This window comes from Peromyscus maniculatus, chromosome 12 (assembly GCF_049852395.1).
Source record: "Peromyscus maniculatus bairdii isolate BWxNUB_F1_BW_parent chromosome 12, HU_Pman_BW_mat_3.1, whole genome shotgun sequence".
Classification (NCBI taxonomy): domain Eukaryota; kingdom Metazoa; phylum Chordata; class Mammalia; order Rodentia; family Cricetidae; genus Peromyscus; species Peromyscus maniculatus.
The window spans coordinates 10,753,615-10,772,003 of record NC_134863.1 but is presented as its reverse complement, the minus strand read 5'-3'; the positions used below and the strand labels follow the sequence as shown (position 1 = coordinate 10,772,003).

The window sequence follows — 18,389 nt, the reverse complement described above, 5'->3', positions numbered from 1 at the left end:
CCTTTTATTTTTCTTCAGATTCATAATGCAAATATACTCAGATTTTGACCTCATTTAAACACACTACATTCCACTTAAATCATAGCTACTTTAGATCACTGCTATCAACAGAGATCAAATTGTGTTGAAATTTCAATTATAACTATATAGTGATTTTCTGCTAACATGAAGGGAAGAAAAAGTAATTCTTGGGGTACATCTATACCTATTATCCACTCAAGTATAACTGACCCAGCAACAGAACTGCAATGTGGATGTTCAATTTAGTTATTATCAATAGTTTATGATTCTCGGTTCTATAAAAATGATCTTTTTTTTTAAACTAATATTACGTTCATTTATTTGGGGTGTGGCACACATGCCACGCACAAGTGTGGCGGTCAGAGGACAGCTTGCAGGAGTCAGTTCTCTCACTCCACCACATTGTCACCCTTGGCAGCAAGAGCCCTGCTCACTGAACCATCTTTCTGGCCCCAAACCATGACTTTATACGTGTTCAATTCTGTGACAGGTTATAGTAGTCAAAGTAGGAAAACGGGAAGATGCTCAAATATGCAAATAAGTATGAAAATATAAAACGAAATACACTGGGTGTGTTATTTAACAGGGCATGGGGACCTTCATTGTTACCTTTTGCACCAGGCTTCTCAACTCTTAAAGGAGACCCTGCTAAAAAGTGGTTTGAAAAAAAATGTGGTTTGAGGGGCCACAGAGATAATTCAGTGGGTAGAGTGCTTCCTGCCCAAGCGTGAAGCCCTAAGTTTGGGTCCTAGCAGCCACGAGACAGCCCACAATGAAGGCATACCTGTCTACAACCCTAGAACTTGAGTGTAGACAGACAGATTCCTCAGAACTCTGGCTTTTCTATCTTGTTGCATCTGGCCACAAGGTGAAAAACTTACTCCACTGTGTGCTCCCTATAAAACCGTGTGCTCCCTATAAATGGCCTGTCTATGGCACACTGTCACGGAGCCGACTAACACACTCTGCAGAGATCGCTCAGCAACAGAAACTGGAAGTGGCATTCTGACCCTTGCTGTAGCCTTCTATAACTCTTATATTGGGGGCCAGGAGCCATCACCAGGGTAATTCCAAATGAAAAACATCAAAGACTTAGAGAATATTAAGAAAATCCATGAAACACCCAATCTTTCCAGAAAGGTTTTTCTGTTTTTGTAGTAACTTTTGGGGTGCTCCACCTGCATGTTTACAAATTCTCCCCAACAGCTTCTGAAATCACTAGAACTTTTTAATTTTTTTTAAAGACTTACTTTATTTGAGAGAGAGTGTGGGTGTCCACAGAAGCCAGGGGTGTTGGGGTTCCCTGGCACATGAGTTACAGGCATTGGCTGTGGCTCCAGCTCCTATCCCAGATCAGTGTGCACTCTTAACCCTGAACCATTTCTTCACCTGAACTTGAAAATGAAGACACAGGTGACTCCATTTAAATGTCTGTCATGTCTGTATATGCCTTAAGAAGGTTATACAGTAGTAGGTTTCCATGTGGTTTTTCAAAAGGACTTTAGTTAGTTGTCCCTCCCCATGTTTCCTCCTGTACCCTGCTCTTCCATTGCCTTGCATATTTAATCCTCCTATTCCAGTTTCCCCCTATCACTGCACTCTATTTCCCCTTCCTCGGGAGGTCCTCTTCTTTCCCCCTGTCCTTTACTAGTGCCTGTCCCAGCAAGTTTTATGTCAACTTGACTCAAGCTAACGTCATCTAAGAGGAGGGAAGCTCAACTGGAAAACAAATGCTTGAGATTGGGCCGTAGGCAGGCAGGCTTGTAGGGCATTTTCTTAATTACTGACTGATGAGAGAGGCCCTAGGCTGGTGGTCCTGGGTTCTATCAGAAAGCAGGACGAGCAAGCCATGAGGAGCAAGCCAGTAAGCAGTACCCCTCCATGGCTTCTGCATCAGCTTCTAGGTTCCTGCCTGGTTTGAGGTTCTGCCTTGGCTTTCCTCAGTGTATGTGATTCAGGATATGCAAACCAAACAAACCCTTTCCTCCCCAGGTTGGTTCTGGTCATGGTGTTTCATCACAGCAGTGGTAACCTAACTACGGTAATACCTATCCTCTGTGGGTCTTCAGATTGTAGCATACACACTGAAAGCTTAAAAGCTAACAACCACATATAAGAGAAAACATATAAGAGTTGTTTCTGGGAGTCTGGGTTAACTAACCCAAAATGTTTTCCCCCCTAGCTTCATCCATTTGCCTGCAATTTTCAGATTTCTTAACATCTGAAAAATATTCCATGGTGCAAATGTACCACACTTTCATTATCTATTCATCAGTTGATCAACATCCAGGATGGTTCCATTTTCTGAATATTATGAATAGAGCAGCAATGAATATGAATAAGAAAGTATCTCTACAGTAAGATGTAGAGTCCTTTGCATATATGCCCAACTAAATATCTTGTGCCACTAAGTAAAAATCTCCAGTACTAGGAATGGGTTACATCTTGTTAAATCACTGGCCAAAGGGGTCCCATGGAGTACCCCTTTCAAGCATTACAGGCAATTGCCAAGTTTATTGGTTATTCTCCAAAACCTCTGCTAACACTTCTCTCTAAAAAGTTCCTGTTGTTCTTTCAAATGTAATACTTTCCGCACAGTTAACAAACTGTAGAGTTCTTAGTACAGGTTAGTTTGGCAAACTTAGGGCAATGATTGATATTTTAATTCAAGGCCTTTGAAAATTTTGTGGGGTGTATAGTTGAGCACATGTGTACTAAAGTATGAAAGCAAAGTCTGATGAAGTAGCAAATATATTATAACGCTTGCCTTTGAAAATGTCCTCATACAAGTATATGTATAAAATACAGCATCTGTGGGAAAGTACCCTTTTTTAACTTCAGGAGGGAAGATACAGGGCACAGCCACAATCTACATAATGCAAAACCAAGCTCCAAGAGTGCAAACAAATTCAAAGTTCAGTACCTGGGATTCATTCACAATCCTTTGGGCTTCCCTGAGGGGTTAGATCACCTCTTTGTTCCAGCTCTCAGCAGCATATACACGGCCTGCCCTCTAGATCCTAGCCAGCTCCATTTCATTGTGGCTGATGCTTCTGGTGACTGTCACATGGCACCGGCATTTCCAAAACTGCTAGGGTCCACCATTGCAACTGGGCTCTCTCTAGGAACTGTAGCCCGGCCACACTGTTGCAAGCCTCAGCTGCTCCCCTTGACCCCTTCATGTCTTTGATGAAACCGTCACCAGCTGGGTGACTCTATGTTACCAAGTTTGGCTACCAGCACAAGGTACATTCTGGCATATGAAGGCATGGAGGTGCAGTTTAATTACCTTATTAAACAAACATTGTTTTTAAATCCCATCTTTCACAAACCTTGTTTTTAGGACAGGACAGAATAGGACAAGACAAGACAAAACATGAATTATCCAAAATTCCATCCTAATCCAAAATACCTTGGAGACCTGTTGTTACCTCCTTGGTAGACCTGTACCATGTGGTCACCTTTAATCAAGATGGTAGTAAAGTCACATGACATCCATCTTCCCCCAGCCCTAACAAAGATGGCTGCCAGCCATGTGGCTGCCTAAATGGTGGCAGTACATGAGTTGCTTATATTGCAAAATGGAATCATGCCACATGGTTCCTTTAAGATTACCTATGCAGGGTTGGGGATTTAGCTCAGTGGTAGAGTGCTTGCCTAGCAAGGGCAAGGCCCTGGGTTCGGTCCTCAGCTCAGGGGGGATTACCTGTGCATAGAGTTTTAACTCTCAACCCCCACTGTTAGTAGTTTTAAGTTAACTTTTTTCATAGATTCCATAGACTTTTAGCCATATCCAGTAAAATAAACGTATAAATACTGAGGTACAGAATGCTCACATAAACCAAATCTAATTTTTTGGACTGATCCGCTTTCTTTTCCCTGTCATGGTCTAAGGTGAGTCAGCTGACACAGGACACAGAGGAAACTTTTAAATAGAGAAGGAAGAGCCATAAGCCAACTCTAGCTCCAGCTTTCCAATAAAATAAAACAGCATAAAACAACTTTACTGTTATTCACGCCCAAAGGACATCTGAACGCCTGATGACCTGTGGGCAGAGAGCCCAGGGATAGATTCTGAGCCCTGGCCGTAGGAGCAGCCATGGTGGCTGTGGCAGCTGGAGACTACTGGCAGCAGAGACAGCAAAAATGTCTGACCTATTTCTGTCTCAGACCTATGCTTGCAATAAAACTTACAGATACCCAGAAAAACAGAGAGAGATAAAACTTCCCAACAAAGCAGGCAGACACAACTTTCCAACAGACAGACAAAGCCTTCCCTGGGACACAGACAAAAGTTTCCAACCAAAACCAGAACCAGGTATGTGTGTGACATCTCGCTATTTGTCCTGGATGGGAGAATGTTGGGGTCCTGTTGAAGCCCCTCCACTTCCCAGGCATCCCACAAAACAGAACCCGACTATGACTCACCAGGAGGCCTCCTCAGATGCTTGCTGCTTTTCTCAGCGTGGGAGTTCACCCTGAAAATCCACATACCAAAGGCGGCTCTGAGCCTTGGACCATCTCAAGGCACATGCCCCCTGAAGCAGCCCCCCAGCCCCAGAGTTCCAGAGGGAAAGTCTAGCTTTAGAATTTTCGATAGATGGTCTGAATCTCTCTGGGGGGATCCAGGAAATGTTAATAATAAGATGGTCAATAATAAGATGACTACCACAATTTAAAGCCAAATTTGAAGCAAACTTTAATTAAATAGTGGCCAGGTGCATGGGCTCTGCCCAGGTCCACACCTAGGTTCCCCGAAAATGGCCCCAAGTCACGTTTGCAAGGGCTTAAGAAGGAAAATTCACAATTCACTGCGTTTCCCCTCAGGTCCAATCAGAGGCAACATACACCCTGACTTCCTTCCTGCACGCCTCCCGCCAGCATCTAGTCCGGGCCAGGGTACATCCGGTCACACTTCCTGCCATGGAACCTCAGGGCATGTGGGCTCAAGCACATTGGGTACAGATGAGTCAAACAGATGTGTTTGGGGAAGTGAAAACATGTGGCTTGTTATCTCGCTAAAGAGCAGCCCTCGGTGTTTCAAGAAATACTAGTCCCTGGACAAGGGTCTTGCAGATAAGGGGCATTTTTGTTTCATTGTTCTCTTAAGTAAAATGTAAAACTTAACATGGGCTGTCTCGGCAGCAGAGACACTTCTGATCTCATGAAGAGCCTACAAGCTCTTCTGGGCCTCTGCCGTTCCTATGACAGCCTCACTTATGGGCTTCCATTGTTTCTTATGGGAGGCTAAGAAACAGCAGAAGCCCGGGAGCTGGGCCTCCCATTAGAAACAGCAGAAGCCCAGGATCTGGGCCTCCCATTAGAAACAGCAGAAGCCCAGGATCTGGGCCTCCCATTAGAAACAGCAGAAGCCCAGGATCTGGGCCTCCCATTAGAAACAGCAGAAGCCCAGGATCTGGGCCTCCCATTAGAAACAGCAGAAGCCCAGGATCTGGGCCTCCCATTAGAAACAGCAGAAGCCCAGGATCTGGGCTTCCCATTAGAAACAGCAGAAGCCCAGGATCTGGGCCTCCCATTAGAAACAGCAGAAGCCCAGGATCTGGGCCTCCCATTAGAAACAGCAGAAGCCCATGAGCTGGGCCTCTCATAAGAAAAATGCAGAAGCCCAGGAGCTGGGCCTCCCATTAGAAACAGCAGAGACCCGGGAACTGGGCCTCCCATTAGAAACAGCAGAAGCCCGGGAGCTGGGCCTCCCATTAGAAACAGCAGAGGCCCAGGAGCTGGGCCTCCCATTAGAAACAGCAGAGGCCCAGGAGCTGGGCCTCCCATTAGAAACAGCAGAGGCCCAGGAGCTGGGCCTCCCATACGAAAAATATGGTTGGGGGAGAAGATCACAACATTGGGTAGTTTGAGAACTACTGACTTAGAGAATGTTACTCCTTACCCAGGGTCTATTCATGCTTAAGAATGTACATCTAGCCTCCTTGTCTTTCCTAACTTTGTTAAGCTTAAGCTATTTTTGATAAACTGAATCATATTAAAAAAAAAACTGTTATATTCTGTAACAGTGCACTATCAAAGGATCAGAAACATTCCCAGTCTCTCTGTGGATTGTGTTTATGAGTTCAAAGTTTTATTTGATACTAAAAAGAGCTTCAATTCAGGAATTGTCATTATTTAAGGCTGGCTTGTAAACTGTGAAACATGATTAAGACATGCAAGTAAATAGCCACCTCATAAAGGATCAAATTCTTTAATATGTTCAGAACTATAATTGTAGTCATGCCAAGCACTAATGTAATTAATTATAGGAAAGAGCTTTATTTAGCCTCCTATATGTGTTTTATAAGGTTAAGCCTAGGTTTGTTTACCTCAGATATACTTAATAGATAATGGTCCTCAAACTTGTCAGAGATCTGATGAATATGGTATTAAAATGTTTAATGGAAAAAACTTAGCATGACAGAGACCCACAGCTCCCACCAGTGACCCCGAGATCTGCAAAGAAGATGATAGGGCACCATGAAAACTCCACCTGGATCATGGTAATGCTAACCACTTGGAAAGACTGCCCCAAGGCTGCGTCAGCCACCAGAACCCAGCCCAAACTGTGGACAAGCAGGACAGTGAGAGTTCATTGCCCCCCTTTGCCTAGACAAAGTAAGGTCAGTCCCCACCATATTTCTCCTCCACAGGAAAAGCCTCTCATCTATTGGGTCTGGTGGCTGAAGACTGATGCTGTCCTGGTACTTCTGCCCCTAATGCCAATGAGACCAGGAGCCTGATATGACCATCTGGGTAATGGACTAGTCTCTGTTATTTTAATTGATACACAGGACATTTGGATTATACTTTCTACTGTCATTTATCCTCCTTGATCTCTGGTGGTATTGACAGCTAGGCTGACTATGTCTTTGTCAGCTTAGCAGCAGCAGGCAACCAAGTTCTTCTCCAAGGCTACTGCCACCTTGTTAGCTGATTTCATATATAAAAACCAAGCCTTGATTTTTCTAGAACTACTAGGTCTCCTGTTAAGAAAGGCTAGACAGGTTTGCCTTGCCAACAGGCTTCATATTAAAAGATAAACATGCTTCAGATGTAACTTTCCACTAGAGGAATGTGATTGGCAGCGACTGTGTCTCCGGTAAATTATTAGATGGAAAGAAAAGGGTTAAAAGTCTATGCAAGTTTTGAGGGTCTAAGAAAATGTCCTAAAGTATATAAGGTCTGAGGATATGAGAGTCTATGTAAATTCTGATTGCCTAAGAAAATGATTTCAGGGGTTGGGGATTTAGCTCAGTGGTAGAGCGCTTGCCTAGCAAGTACAAGGCCCTGGGTTTGGTCCTCAGCTCTGGAAAAAAAAGAAAGAAAATGATTTCAGATGTGTAAATGCAAGTTGTAAAGGTGAAAGAAAGTGATTTAATGCATGAGAAAAATGGGGAATGGTTCTGATTTGTTTCCCCCTTCTAAACTATTGTTATACTAGGATTTCAAAAGTTCAGAGTTTTAACACTGATCAACAGCATTCTCATGAACTTACCAGGATCTACTTAGTGTTTAGGCACAAGTTCAAGATTTTAAATTTCTTCTAATTGTCTTCTAAGTACAGACTTAAGGTGTTTCTCATCAAGCTATATTTGGCTCTCTAGACAGGAAAAAAAATGTTCATACTTTTTAAGCCAATCTACAGCTTTTCTAGGGCTCAAAGGTGTGAGTTATACTCCAGTTGTTTTGTAGACACTTATTACTGACTTTTCTACAATATGGATTTCAGATTGGTAATGCTAATATATCTAAAACCTTTAGGACTTTTTGTAAACTAAAAAAAGGAAAAGAAAAAAGCTGATATAACCTTCAGAGAATCAAAGGACTCACAAGACTTGGATCCACTTCTTACAGATCAAAAGGAATTCAGATAAATACAGCCTACATTTCCTGACTTTTCTAGTCCTGGGGATGGGATCTCTCTCTCTCTCTCTCTCTCTCTCTCTCTCTCTCTCTCTCTCTCTCTCTCTCTCTCTCTCTCAGCTTGATACTCCTCCCTTCCCTTAACTACTAGGACTATGGTCCTGAAAGTTCCCAATGTAAGACTGTGCTGGTTTGAAAATAAATGCCTCCCAAGGGAGTGGCACTATTAGGAAGTGTGGCCTAGTTGGAGAAATTGTGTCACTGTGGAGTGTAGGGAGCCGCTATCCAAAGATGGCGCTGGCTTCCTGGGAGCCTAGCTGTAAACAACTCCATATTTGGCTATGATGCACCAGTATGGTAATTGGCCTTATGTCCTCAGCCTATCCCGTGGCTCCCCGTGCTAGCATTCTGGCGGGACCCAATCACAGTACGGCACGTTTGCCTGATTCCCTTTATAAGCAGCTGCAGTTTAGTTCTCGGGGCCCCTCACCTCCCGCTCTCCCTTAATCAAGAGGCGCTCCAATAAAGTGTGTTCTGAGACGGATCCTCGCATGGTGGTCGTTCTTCCTCGCTGACCGAGGAGCGCGCCGCAGTGGAGGTGGGCTGTAAGGTCTCATATATGTTCAAGCCATGTCCAGTCTCTCAATTTACTTCCTATTGCCTGTGAGATCAAGACATAGCTCCTTCTCCAATCTCAGCTCCTTCTCCAGTACCGAGTCTGCCTGCATGCCACCATGTTGCACCATGATGATAATGGACTAAACCTCTGAGAATGTAAACTGCCTCCATTAAATGTTTTTCCTTTATACGAGTTGCCGTGGTTATGGTGTCTCTCTTCACAGCAATAGAAACCCTAAGACAAAAATGTTTCTTTATATTCCTGAATTTTAACTTCTGCCCCTACTCTATATCTGTCTTAGCAGATTTCCACTCGGCTGACAGACACCATCCAAGCATCAGCTACTAACTACAACCTGCTCCAAACAACTGTGGATCAATCCAACCAATCTGATCGCTCCCTGTCTTGAGCTGGATCAGCAAACCAGATGCTTCTGATGAATGCTCCATTGCCTGAATTCCTTCCTCCATTTGAGTATCATTCCAGCCCTCCTGGGCCCTGACAACAATGTCCTAGTTTCAGCAGGAAGGAGTTATAGAAGAGACTACATCATCCCTTGTCCTCCGATGGGCTGGAATGTTAGATCAAAAGAATACTACCTGGCACAGGAGACAAAATAGCTACCTACAGTGCCTATTGGCATGTTGGGAAAGTATAGTGGGTAGCCATTCCAGCTTGGATCTGGTCACTGGCCATCAGTTTTTTATTTATATAGAACGATATCCACAGCAGGAAAGGCACCTATTAAAACCAAATAGACCCAGATCTGGTAACAGGTAAATTCATTAGCTGAAACATTTCTACAATATTATAGGGTACTCAACCTGCTCTATGTAAAACAGAGGCTATTGTGTGGCTTCAAGAGAAAATTGTTGTTTCTATATAAACCACTCAGGGATTATTAGAGATAACCTGGGTATGTTCAATGAAAGCATTGCAAAAAAGGAGACCTGAAATGAAATAAATAATTGGTCCCCATTCTCATTTCTAGGCTCCTTCTAGATAGTGACTCTGATGTCAGCCATCACAGGGCCTTTGGATCTTCTGTTTCTGCTAATCACTGTTGACTCTTACATCACTGATGCTTTAACTAAGTGATAAGTCCTGTCTGGGTACCATTAAGCTTATGGTTATTAGATCCTAATATATACAGGTCCCTCTCACAGAGTCCAGGATTTGATACAGTGTATATAACTCAAGGTAGAAGGAAGGAAAGCCTGAGTTAAATTTTAAGTTTAAATTACTATGCCTAAGAGATCCATGAAACCAAAATGCCCCTGATCTGCAGTCACCTTGCCCAAAGACAGATAGTTCCTGAAATGCTAGAGGCTATTATTTATGAGAAATAATAAGCCACATGTATCCACTCCCTAAAGACGTTGTTTGACCCATCCACAACCGATGTGCTTGATCACATGTGAGCGGGACATAGGTGGGTAGGAAATGTATCAGGATGCCCTTGATTGGTTATAGGCAGGAAGTACGCAGGCAAAATAGGGTAGGATGTATGCCTCTACCTGATTGGACCTGATGAGAAATGTAGTAAACTGTAGGTTTGGCCTTTTTAAGCCCATGTAAAATGTGATCTGGGGGCATTTCCTGGGAACTGGGTATGGACATGGGCAGAGTGTATCCTCCTGGGCACTATAAAATGAAAGCTTGCTTCAAATCTGCCTTGAAACTGTGATGATGGCTTTATACTCAACCAATGGGGTTAACACAATGAGGCCCTATATGGGAAGAGCAGAGGCCCATAAGGGAGGTCATCCTTAGGAGCAGTACAGGTCCATCAGTGAGGTCCTCCATAGAAGTATGAGAGACCCATAAGTGTGGCCTTCCTTGGGAACAGCACAGGCCCCTATGTGAGATCTCATAAGGAACAGCAGAGGCCAATACATGTAGCCTCCTTAGGAACATCACAGTCCCATAACTGAGGCCTCCATAGGAACAAGAGAGGCCATCAGTGAGGCCTATACTGCAACAGCAGATTACCATAAGTGAGTCCTCCATAAGAACAGCAGGGACCCATAATGAGGCCTCCATAGCAACAGCAGTGTCCTATATGTAAGGCCTCCATAGGCACAGCACAGGCCTATTGGTGAGGCCTCCAACAGCGTGGGCCTATAAATGAGGCCCTTCTTGTGAACAGTAGGGGACCATAATTGAGGCCCTCCATGGGAACAGCAGATGCTCATAGGTGAGCCCCCGCAGCAAAAGCAGAGGCCCATAATGGAGTCCCTCCTTGGGACTAGCAGAGATTTATAAGTGAGACCCTCAATTACAGCAGCAGGTGTCTATAAGTAAGGATCTCCTTGAGAACAGTAGTGGCCCACAGAGAGGCCCTCCACGAGAACAGCAAAGGCCCAGCAGCAAGGCCCTCCATGGTAGAAGCAGCCTAAGAAACAAGTGTTTCAGGTAAGAGTATTTGCATTGCTGGCTTCCAAGTCCATGGCAGACACACTGAGAGAAGGCCCTCCTTAATTCTTAATTTCATTATATAAAAGCAATACGATTCAGTTCCTTTTAAAATAGAAAATACAACTGAACAAAAAAACTTTAAAATAACCATCCCTTTACCTATGATGAACCAATTATCTATCACATTGGTAGATGATATTTATACCACATATAGATATAAAACACTTATAGATACACACGCTTGTCTGGGCTTTGAAAGTAAGCCCTCCTGAACCTTGCAACCCGGTTCTGATCGTCTACTTTTATTGTGACCCTATCTCAATAAATGACTATTTACAGCATTAGAATAGCTAATCGGTACTCCTTTAAGACTCCTTTCTAAACTCCTTAACGAGAAACATGATTATAAAATAACTCTTTTAATGTGAAACTTCTCAGGTAAGCCATACTCTACTGGCAAAGAGGACAAATAACAGCAAATGCACAGCCACCATTACCTTCTTTTGCCCCACATTCCAGGCTGATGCAGCTTCCTAAGAAACGGTGATAGGCCCTCATCTCCGCCTCTGTTATCCGCACCACGGTGTAAGGTGGGTATCTGGGGTCTGGTTCTTCAAACTGCCTGCACTGCACAGCTGTGGAGTTCCAGGACACAAGACCACCCCCCTCCTCTCCATGCCGCTCTGGGCACTGCATTCACACTATGGTTAAACCTCCTCTGCCTAATCTCTCTGAAGATCACACAAGGTCTCTCCCCCCCCCCCCCCCCCCCCCCCCCCGCTGAGAGTTGATCCTGAGGATTAGCGGGTGCGGACAGGGTCACTGCTTCAACAGACTACCAGAACTCCTGATCCAGAAACAACAGAAGGGGAGCTGAGGGGCAAAGACTTTAGGAACAAAGGAAAACACTTGAGCTGCTGATACTAAGAATGTTTCCCTAAAAGCATCACATCGTGAAATATCGGGCCATTGGTGAAATAACAATTAAAATTATTAAATTTTAAAACATTTTTTGAAAAGATAATCTTTGGGAGATTATTTCTGCGAGGTCAGCTTCACTCGCCTTCTTTTCCAAGCTCTCCAGGGTGCCAAAGCATAAGCCCAACACTTTAGCATTGCTGCCAGGGGCTTCACCGTCTAAGGAAGCACCAGGCTGACACAGAAAGTGATAAAGATTCCCAAGCTCCAACTGCTTCCGAGGAACAGTTGCAGCACATCACAATTCCCAAGTGAAGGATGCTCCTTCCTGCTGATATCCAAGAGCCCCCCTAGAAACAGAAGAAAAAAAATGACTTCATATGGCAGAGCTAGGCTGTATACAAAGACACAGGGAGAAGCTGCCTTTTCCTAACACGTTTTTACGTGATTAATGTCGCTGCTTAATAGTGTTGTGCTCTATAATTTAAAGAAGAATACACCATTAAACAGCCAATAGTTAAGTGAAAAGTATATGAATGTCTAAAGGCTCTGTCTATGTGAGCATCTGCGGTGGTCTCCAGGCTCTGTCTATGTGAGCATCTACGGTGGTCTCTAGGCTCTGTCTATGTGAGCATCTACGGTGGTCTCCAGGCTCTGTCTATGTGAGCATCTGCGGTGGTCTCCAGGCTCTGTCTATGTGAGCATCTACAGTGGTCTCTAGGCTCTGTCTATGTGAGCATCTACGGTGGTCTCTAGGCTCTGTCTATGTGAGCATCTACAGTGGTCTCTAGGCTCTGTCTATGTGAGCATCTACAGTGGTCTCTAGGCTCTGTGATCTCTGAAGGGAAGTTTGTATTGCACCTTAAGCATATTTACAGACCCAGATATGTATAGCTGTTAGGTCATTTTTCTTCAGTAACATGTTGTTTTACAATTTAACTGGATAACTTGGCAACTATTTCTTAGGATAGCTTTGTAAATGTTTGCTTTTTCAAGACAAGCTGATGGGGATTCAGCTCAAACAGGCAGGAGGAAAACTCAGTAAAACTTTAACCCATCCTGTCTCCGTCTCACACAGATATTATGAAACTGTAACGGTGCAAGGCAGCAGCTAGACTACATCTGTTCATATTAAAATAATGCATGTTTTGTGATGTTTTTATTTTTTACAAGTTTTAATAATAAAGTTTATAAAATAAAATAAAAAAATGCTAAATGTAGAATATATATTTTTCTTTCCTTCTTCATTATGAAGCCTGTTTATTTTATATAAGGCCTCGACCATAGAGCTGTGTTTCATGGTAAGGTTGGTATTCAGGCTCTTCTCACTCTATTGCCTGATATGCAGGTCTAGGTTAATTTGCCTGCAAGTTTGTGAATCTTGTTGATTTTCTCAAAGAACCAACTCTTCACTTCTTTGAGGCTGTATTTTGCCTTTTCAGTTGTTGTTTCTATTTAGCTGACTTCAGCCCTGAGTTTGATTATTTCTTTCTGCCTATTCTTTTTGGGTCTTACTGCTTCTTGTCTTTCTACAGCTTTGAAGTATATCACTAATCGATTAATATGAGATGTCCCTGGTTTTTTATGTAGGCACTTAGCGTTTCCCATAGGTTTTGGCAAGTCGTATTTCATCTCCATTAAATTCTAAAAAGGTTGTAATTCCCTTTTTGATATCTGTCTTGACCCAGTTTTCATTCAGTGGTGAGTTGCTTTGCTTCATGGAGTTTGTGTGCTTTCTATCATTACTGTTCTTGATGCCCACCTTAAGACATGGTGGTCAGATAGGAGGCAGGGCATTCTTTCAAAGACTTGCTTTGTGTCTCAATATGTGGTCAGTTTTGGAGATGTCTTACTTAGGATTTCCATTGCTGTGAAGAGACACCATGACCATATAAGTCTTCTAAAGGAAAACATTTAATTGGGGTTGGCTTACAGTTTCAGAGGTTTTATCATCATGGTGGGACATGGCAGCATGCAGGCAGACATGGTGCTGGAGAAGGAGCTGAGTTCTACATCTTGATCCATGGGCAACAGGAAGTAAACTGTGTCACTGGGCATAGCTTGAGCATAGGAGACTTCAAAGCCCACCCCCACAGTGACACACTCTCTCCAACAAGGCCACATCTACTCCACTACCTCCTAACAGTGCCACTCCCTATGGGGGCCATTTTCTTTCAAAGTACCACTGGAGAGTTTAATGGGCCACTTGAGAATAATGTGTTTTCTTTAGTATTTGGGTGGAATGTTCTGTAGCTGTTTCTCTGTTTAGTTTTTGTTTGGATGATCTGTCTGCTGGTGAGAATGGGGTACTGAAATCACCAACTAACACTTTGTGAGAGTCAGTATGTGATTTTAGCTGTAGTGTTTCTCTTTTGAAATTCAGTGCCCTTGTGTTTGTTACATAAATGTTTAGAATTATCCATTTATGGACATTTTTTTCTTTTTGAGTATGCAGTGTCCTTCCATATTAACCAAATTTAATCTTAAAATTAATAAGATTCATTGTGGTTTGAAGTCTATTTTGTCAGATATTAAAATAACTACACTCCCTTGCTTCTTAGATCCATTTGTTTCAAATACCCTTTCCCATCATTTTACCCTCATGATGTCTTTCCTTAGGGGTGAGAGGTTTCTTGGATGCAGCAAAAATATGGACCCTGTTTCCTAATCTTGTAGCAATAACGCCCGCACTACCACCACCGGTTCACCATGTCCAAGCAAGGGGCTGTGGATCGAAAAACAGAGACAAAAGACAGCAGGTCATTCACCTCAGCAGAATGCCAAATGCCGTTTATTTAAAGAGGGAGGAAACCTTAAATACAGTCTTACAGCACAATGGGAGAACCCCAGAGGGCAAAAATTCACTACTGATGTTTACAATCTTGTATCTAAGCTGTTAATGCCCAATATGCAGGATACACAAACAAAGAACTTCCCTTAAGCATTCAGGAGGGTGGAAACCATCAGGGAATTAGCATAGGGAGGATATCAAGGTCAAGGTCCACAAGCAAGGCAACAGTTACCCAAAACAGGAGCCAGGGACCTACAGGTCCCCCTTTTATTAAAAAATGAGCTTCTGCTTAGGTTGCATGTGACGTCAGCAGGTCACCTTACCCATCATGGAGATGCCTGCCCAGGCCACACAGGTGCTCTGTCTTAGGTTGATGAGTGCCCCCCAGGCATTACCCATCTCTGAATACTCATTATCATATAGGCTCAACCATGTGAGCTGTAGAGTTAACTGCTGCCAAAGATCTCAAAGTGGCGCTGGGCTTGCAATCTGTGCATTTGAAACAAAAGACCAACAGAAGTCCTAACCCACCCATAGCCAGTAGGCTAAAGGCAACTGAGCCATTCCCTTCCTTAAGGAGCCTTACTGCAAATTGGAGTCCTTGCAAGATGGTATCCCAAAAGCAAATGGAACTTGAGTTTTATAAATTTCAAAGCCAATCGAAATGTATATAACTACTGAATAAAATTTATCATGCCCAATAGAATGAAAGAGTAATTAACTGTGGTAGCTACTTTTGCTGCCAGGGTCTTCACTGTGCTAGCTATAGTAACCAATTATGAAATAGCAATCCCAGAAACAGTAGCAGCAGTGGCCACCACCGCTATAGCAGCAACAAGGCAGCAGCGATGTCAAGTTCTCTTTTGGAGCGTGCAGGCATCCACTGGCATGGACACAACTCCAGGAACACGACCCACCAAGGCCCATATTTCTTGATCCCAGCATGACTTAAGCTGGCAGCTCTGCAAAAGAACAGCTAAGAACCATAAAGAAAAAACAGACAGCACACAAGGAGCAGAACTAATGGTCTCATAATGGCTACATTCAGGCTCACAAATTTTAAAGGTATCTTCAAAGGAGGCTAGATGAATTTCAGGAGGCCAATAAAAGTTGCATAGAGCCACTCCTGAAAAGTAGGTACTACACCAGCTTGAAGAGGATTGTGAAAATGAAAAGGCTTAGCTGGCATGGTACTGTGAACAAATGGAAATCAGTGACCTTCAGGGTTATCCTTAATCTCCAAGATGTCTGGGTGACACATTCTCAAACATACTTGAAAGAGCAGTTACCATACATTACCTTCTGAAGAATCCAACTGCATGGCTACAGTTCCTAGTCTTACATTAATGCTTGCCAAGGCTGGCCATATTGAGCTCTCAATCCCCATTGGCATCAGAAGGGGAGAGTTCTTCACAAAGGCCCAATAGGTCTCTGCCATGTTGGGATTCAGCAGCAGCCACAGGGCGCACGCAGCGCTCAGGAACCCAAAGAGGGAATCTCATTGTCCTGTGGAAAGACACAAACAGATCCCCGGGCCCACACCAATACCAGATCAGGTCCCCTCCAAGTGCCTGTAGAAAGATCCTTCCATTGCACCAGAGGATGATTTGCAACAGGAGCCCTCCAGTGCTTATCTGCAGCAGATACTCCAGCAGAATCCACCAATAAAAAAATTTAAAATATATAAAATAAGGGAAAGAAAAGAATGTGGAGAGGAGAAATGAGCCCCTAGCTCCCCCTTTTTACTTTAGCAATATATGTTTTTGAGGTACAATGGCAGCGTTCTACTATAGCCTGTCCTTGAGGATTATAAGGAATGCCAGTCTTATTAATGATAGAAAAATCTTGGCAGAATTTTGAAAATCCCATAGTGCTGTAGGCAGGACCATTATCAGTCTTTATGCATTTTGGCACTCCCATGTAAGCAAAAGCATGAAAACAATGATTCTTTACATCTTTAACCTTTTTCCCCTGAATGGGCAGAAGCAAAAATTAGAGAGGAGTATGTATCAATAAATACATGGACATATTGTAATTTTCCAAAGGAAGGCACGTGTGTGACGTCCATTTGCCACACATGATTAGGTAAAAGTCCTCAGGGATTAACTCCCAAATGAGGAACGGATAAAAATTCAGCACAAATAGGACATGATTTAACTATCTGGATGGCTTGTTCCCAGGTTATGCCCGTATGATGACGAAGAGATCCAGCATTAAGATGATAATGTTGATGCAACTGAGTAGCCTTTTCAAAGGCAGAACAAACTAATGTGACAGCCATACGAGTAATGGCATCAACCCTCTTATTACCTTCACTTAGAGGTCCAGGCAACTGAATATGAGCTCTAATATGGCCCACATAAAGGTTATATGCATGGGACCATATGAGTCCTTGCACTTGCAATAAATATTCATGAATGGGAGAAATGGATGGCTTGTAGGCTGCTGTCTCCAAAGGCATAACTGCATGTGCCACATATTGGCTATCAGTATAAATGTTTAGAAGCTCATCAGAAAACATCTGTAAAGCAAGCAACAGTGCCCGTACCTCCACCATCTGGGCAGAAGTGCCTTGGACTTTCATTCTCTTCACTATGTTACCAGAAACTACCACAGCAAAACCACGTGAAATGCCATCAGTAAATACCACACAGGCCTGAGGAATAGGAATCATCTGTACTATCTTGGGAAATATAACGGAATGCAATTTAAAAAATTTACACACATCATTGGAGGGGTAGTGAGTATCAAATTGACCCTGCATGGAGCATGTCAATATGGCCCAATCATTATCATTAGCTTGCAACCATGCTATTTGAGACTGGGTGTATTGGGTCACCACAATATCTGGCTCCTTACCAAAAGTTTGAACACTGATAATCTGAGCAGTAGCCTGAGGATAAGGAGTAATGGTTTTTGCTGGAGAAGCTGGGGAATGTACTTATAGAATAGGACCTGTTTGCCAAAACACTCCAGTAGGTGAATGAGAAAAACAAAATATCAAATATAATAAGGGAGAAGAAAGATCTATATACTGCACGTGAGCCTGCTCCAGGGCCTCTGGCACTCATTGTAGGGCTATATGCCCTTCAGCTGTTAATTCACAGGGACATAAAGGGTCAGGGTTGCCCTTTAAGACATCATACAAAGGATGAAGTTGACCTGTTGGAATCTTTAAAGTGGACTGAAGCCATTGAGTATCTCCCAGAAAGGTTTGCAAATCATTAAGTGTGCATAGCTGATCCATACGCAGAGTAATCTTTTGTGGATGTATGCCTGTGTGTAACAATTCATGACCTAAATAATGATAGGGAAAGGATGCCTGTAACTGGGGCTATTTGTAAATTAGCCAGGCTAAGAACCTCTTGTAATTTAGAAAAGGCATCAAAAACAAGTATTTTATCTTTAGCAGCCAGTAAAATATCTTCCTTATAAGTCAGTCACAATTAAATGCCAATAGTTAGGAATTGCCACGGGGCAGGCAAACAAGGCTGTGTTGTTCCTATGAGAAGCATGATTGTATTCACAGCTCTAAGATCTTGTAATAGCCACTACTTTCCTGACTTCTTTTAGATGCCAGTTGGGATCTCAGGATTCTTGTGAAATTATAGATATATCCAGCACCAGAATCCAATAATCTTTGAATCTCAATCACATATAATTTTATTTTTAATTTAGGCTGCTTGTCATTGATAACTGTTTGTCAAAATACCTTTTCTCCTGTACTTTTAAAGCCTCCAGTTCTACATATAG

At 43.0% G+C, this 18,389-nt stretch overlaps 1 protein-coding gene across 6 annotated transcripts in view; it reads left to right on the top strand.

Moving 5' to 3' along the window:
* LOC143268073 (5-formyltetrahydrofolate cyclo-ligase-like) overlaps positions 1-18,389 on the top strand; it is a 50,193-nt gene that overhangs the window by 8,968 nt on the left and 22,836 nt on the right. For 2 of the 6 annotated variants that reach the window (XR_013043655.1, XM_076548589.1), the window contains one exon: positions 8,814-11,663. The exons of 1 other annotated variant lie outside the window; for it this stretch is intronic. Coding sequence is in view for 2 of the 5 variants with exons in the window: in XM_076548589.1 (XP_076404704.1) it covers positions 8,814-8,857 (44 nt within the window). In the remaining 3 variants the exon portion in view is untranslated. Of the gene's footprint in view, positions 1-6,677; positions 6,781-8,810; positions 11,664-18,389 lie in introns of those variants that run through there. 3 more of the 6 variants (XR_013043653.1, XR_013043654.1, XM_076548588.1) reach the window with 3 other exon arrangements.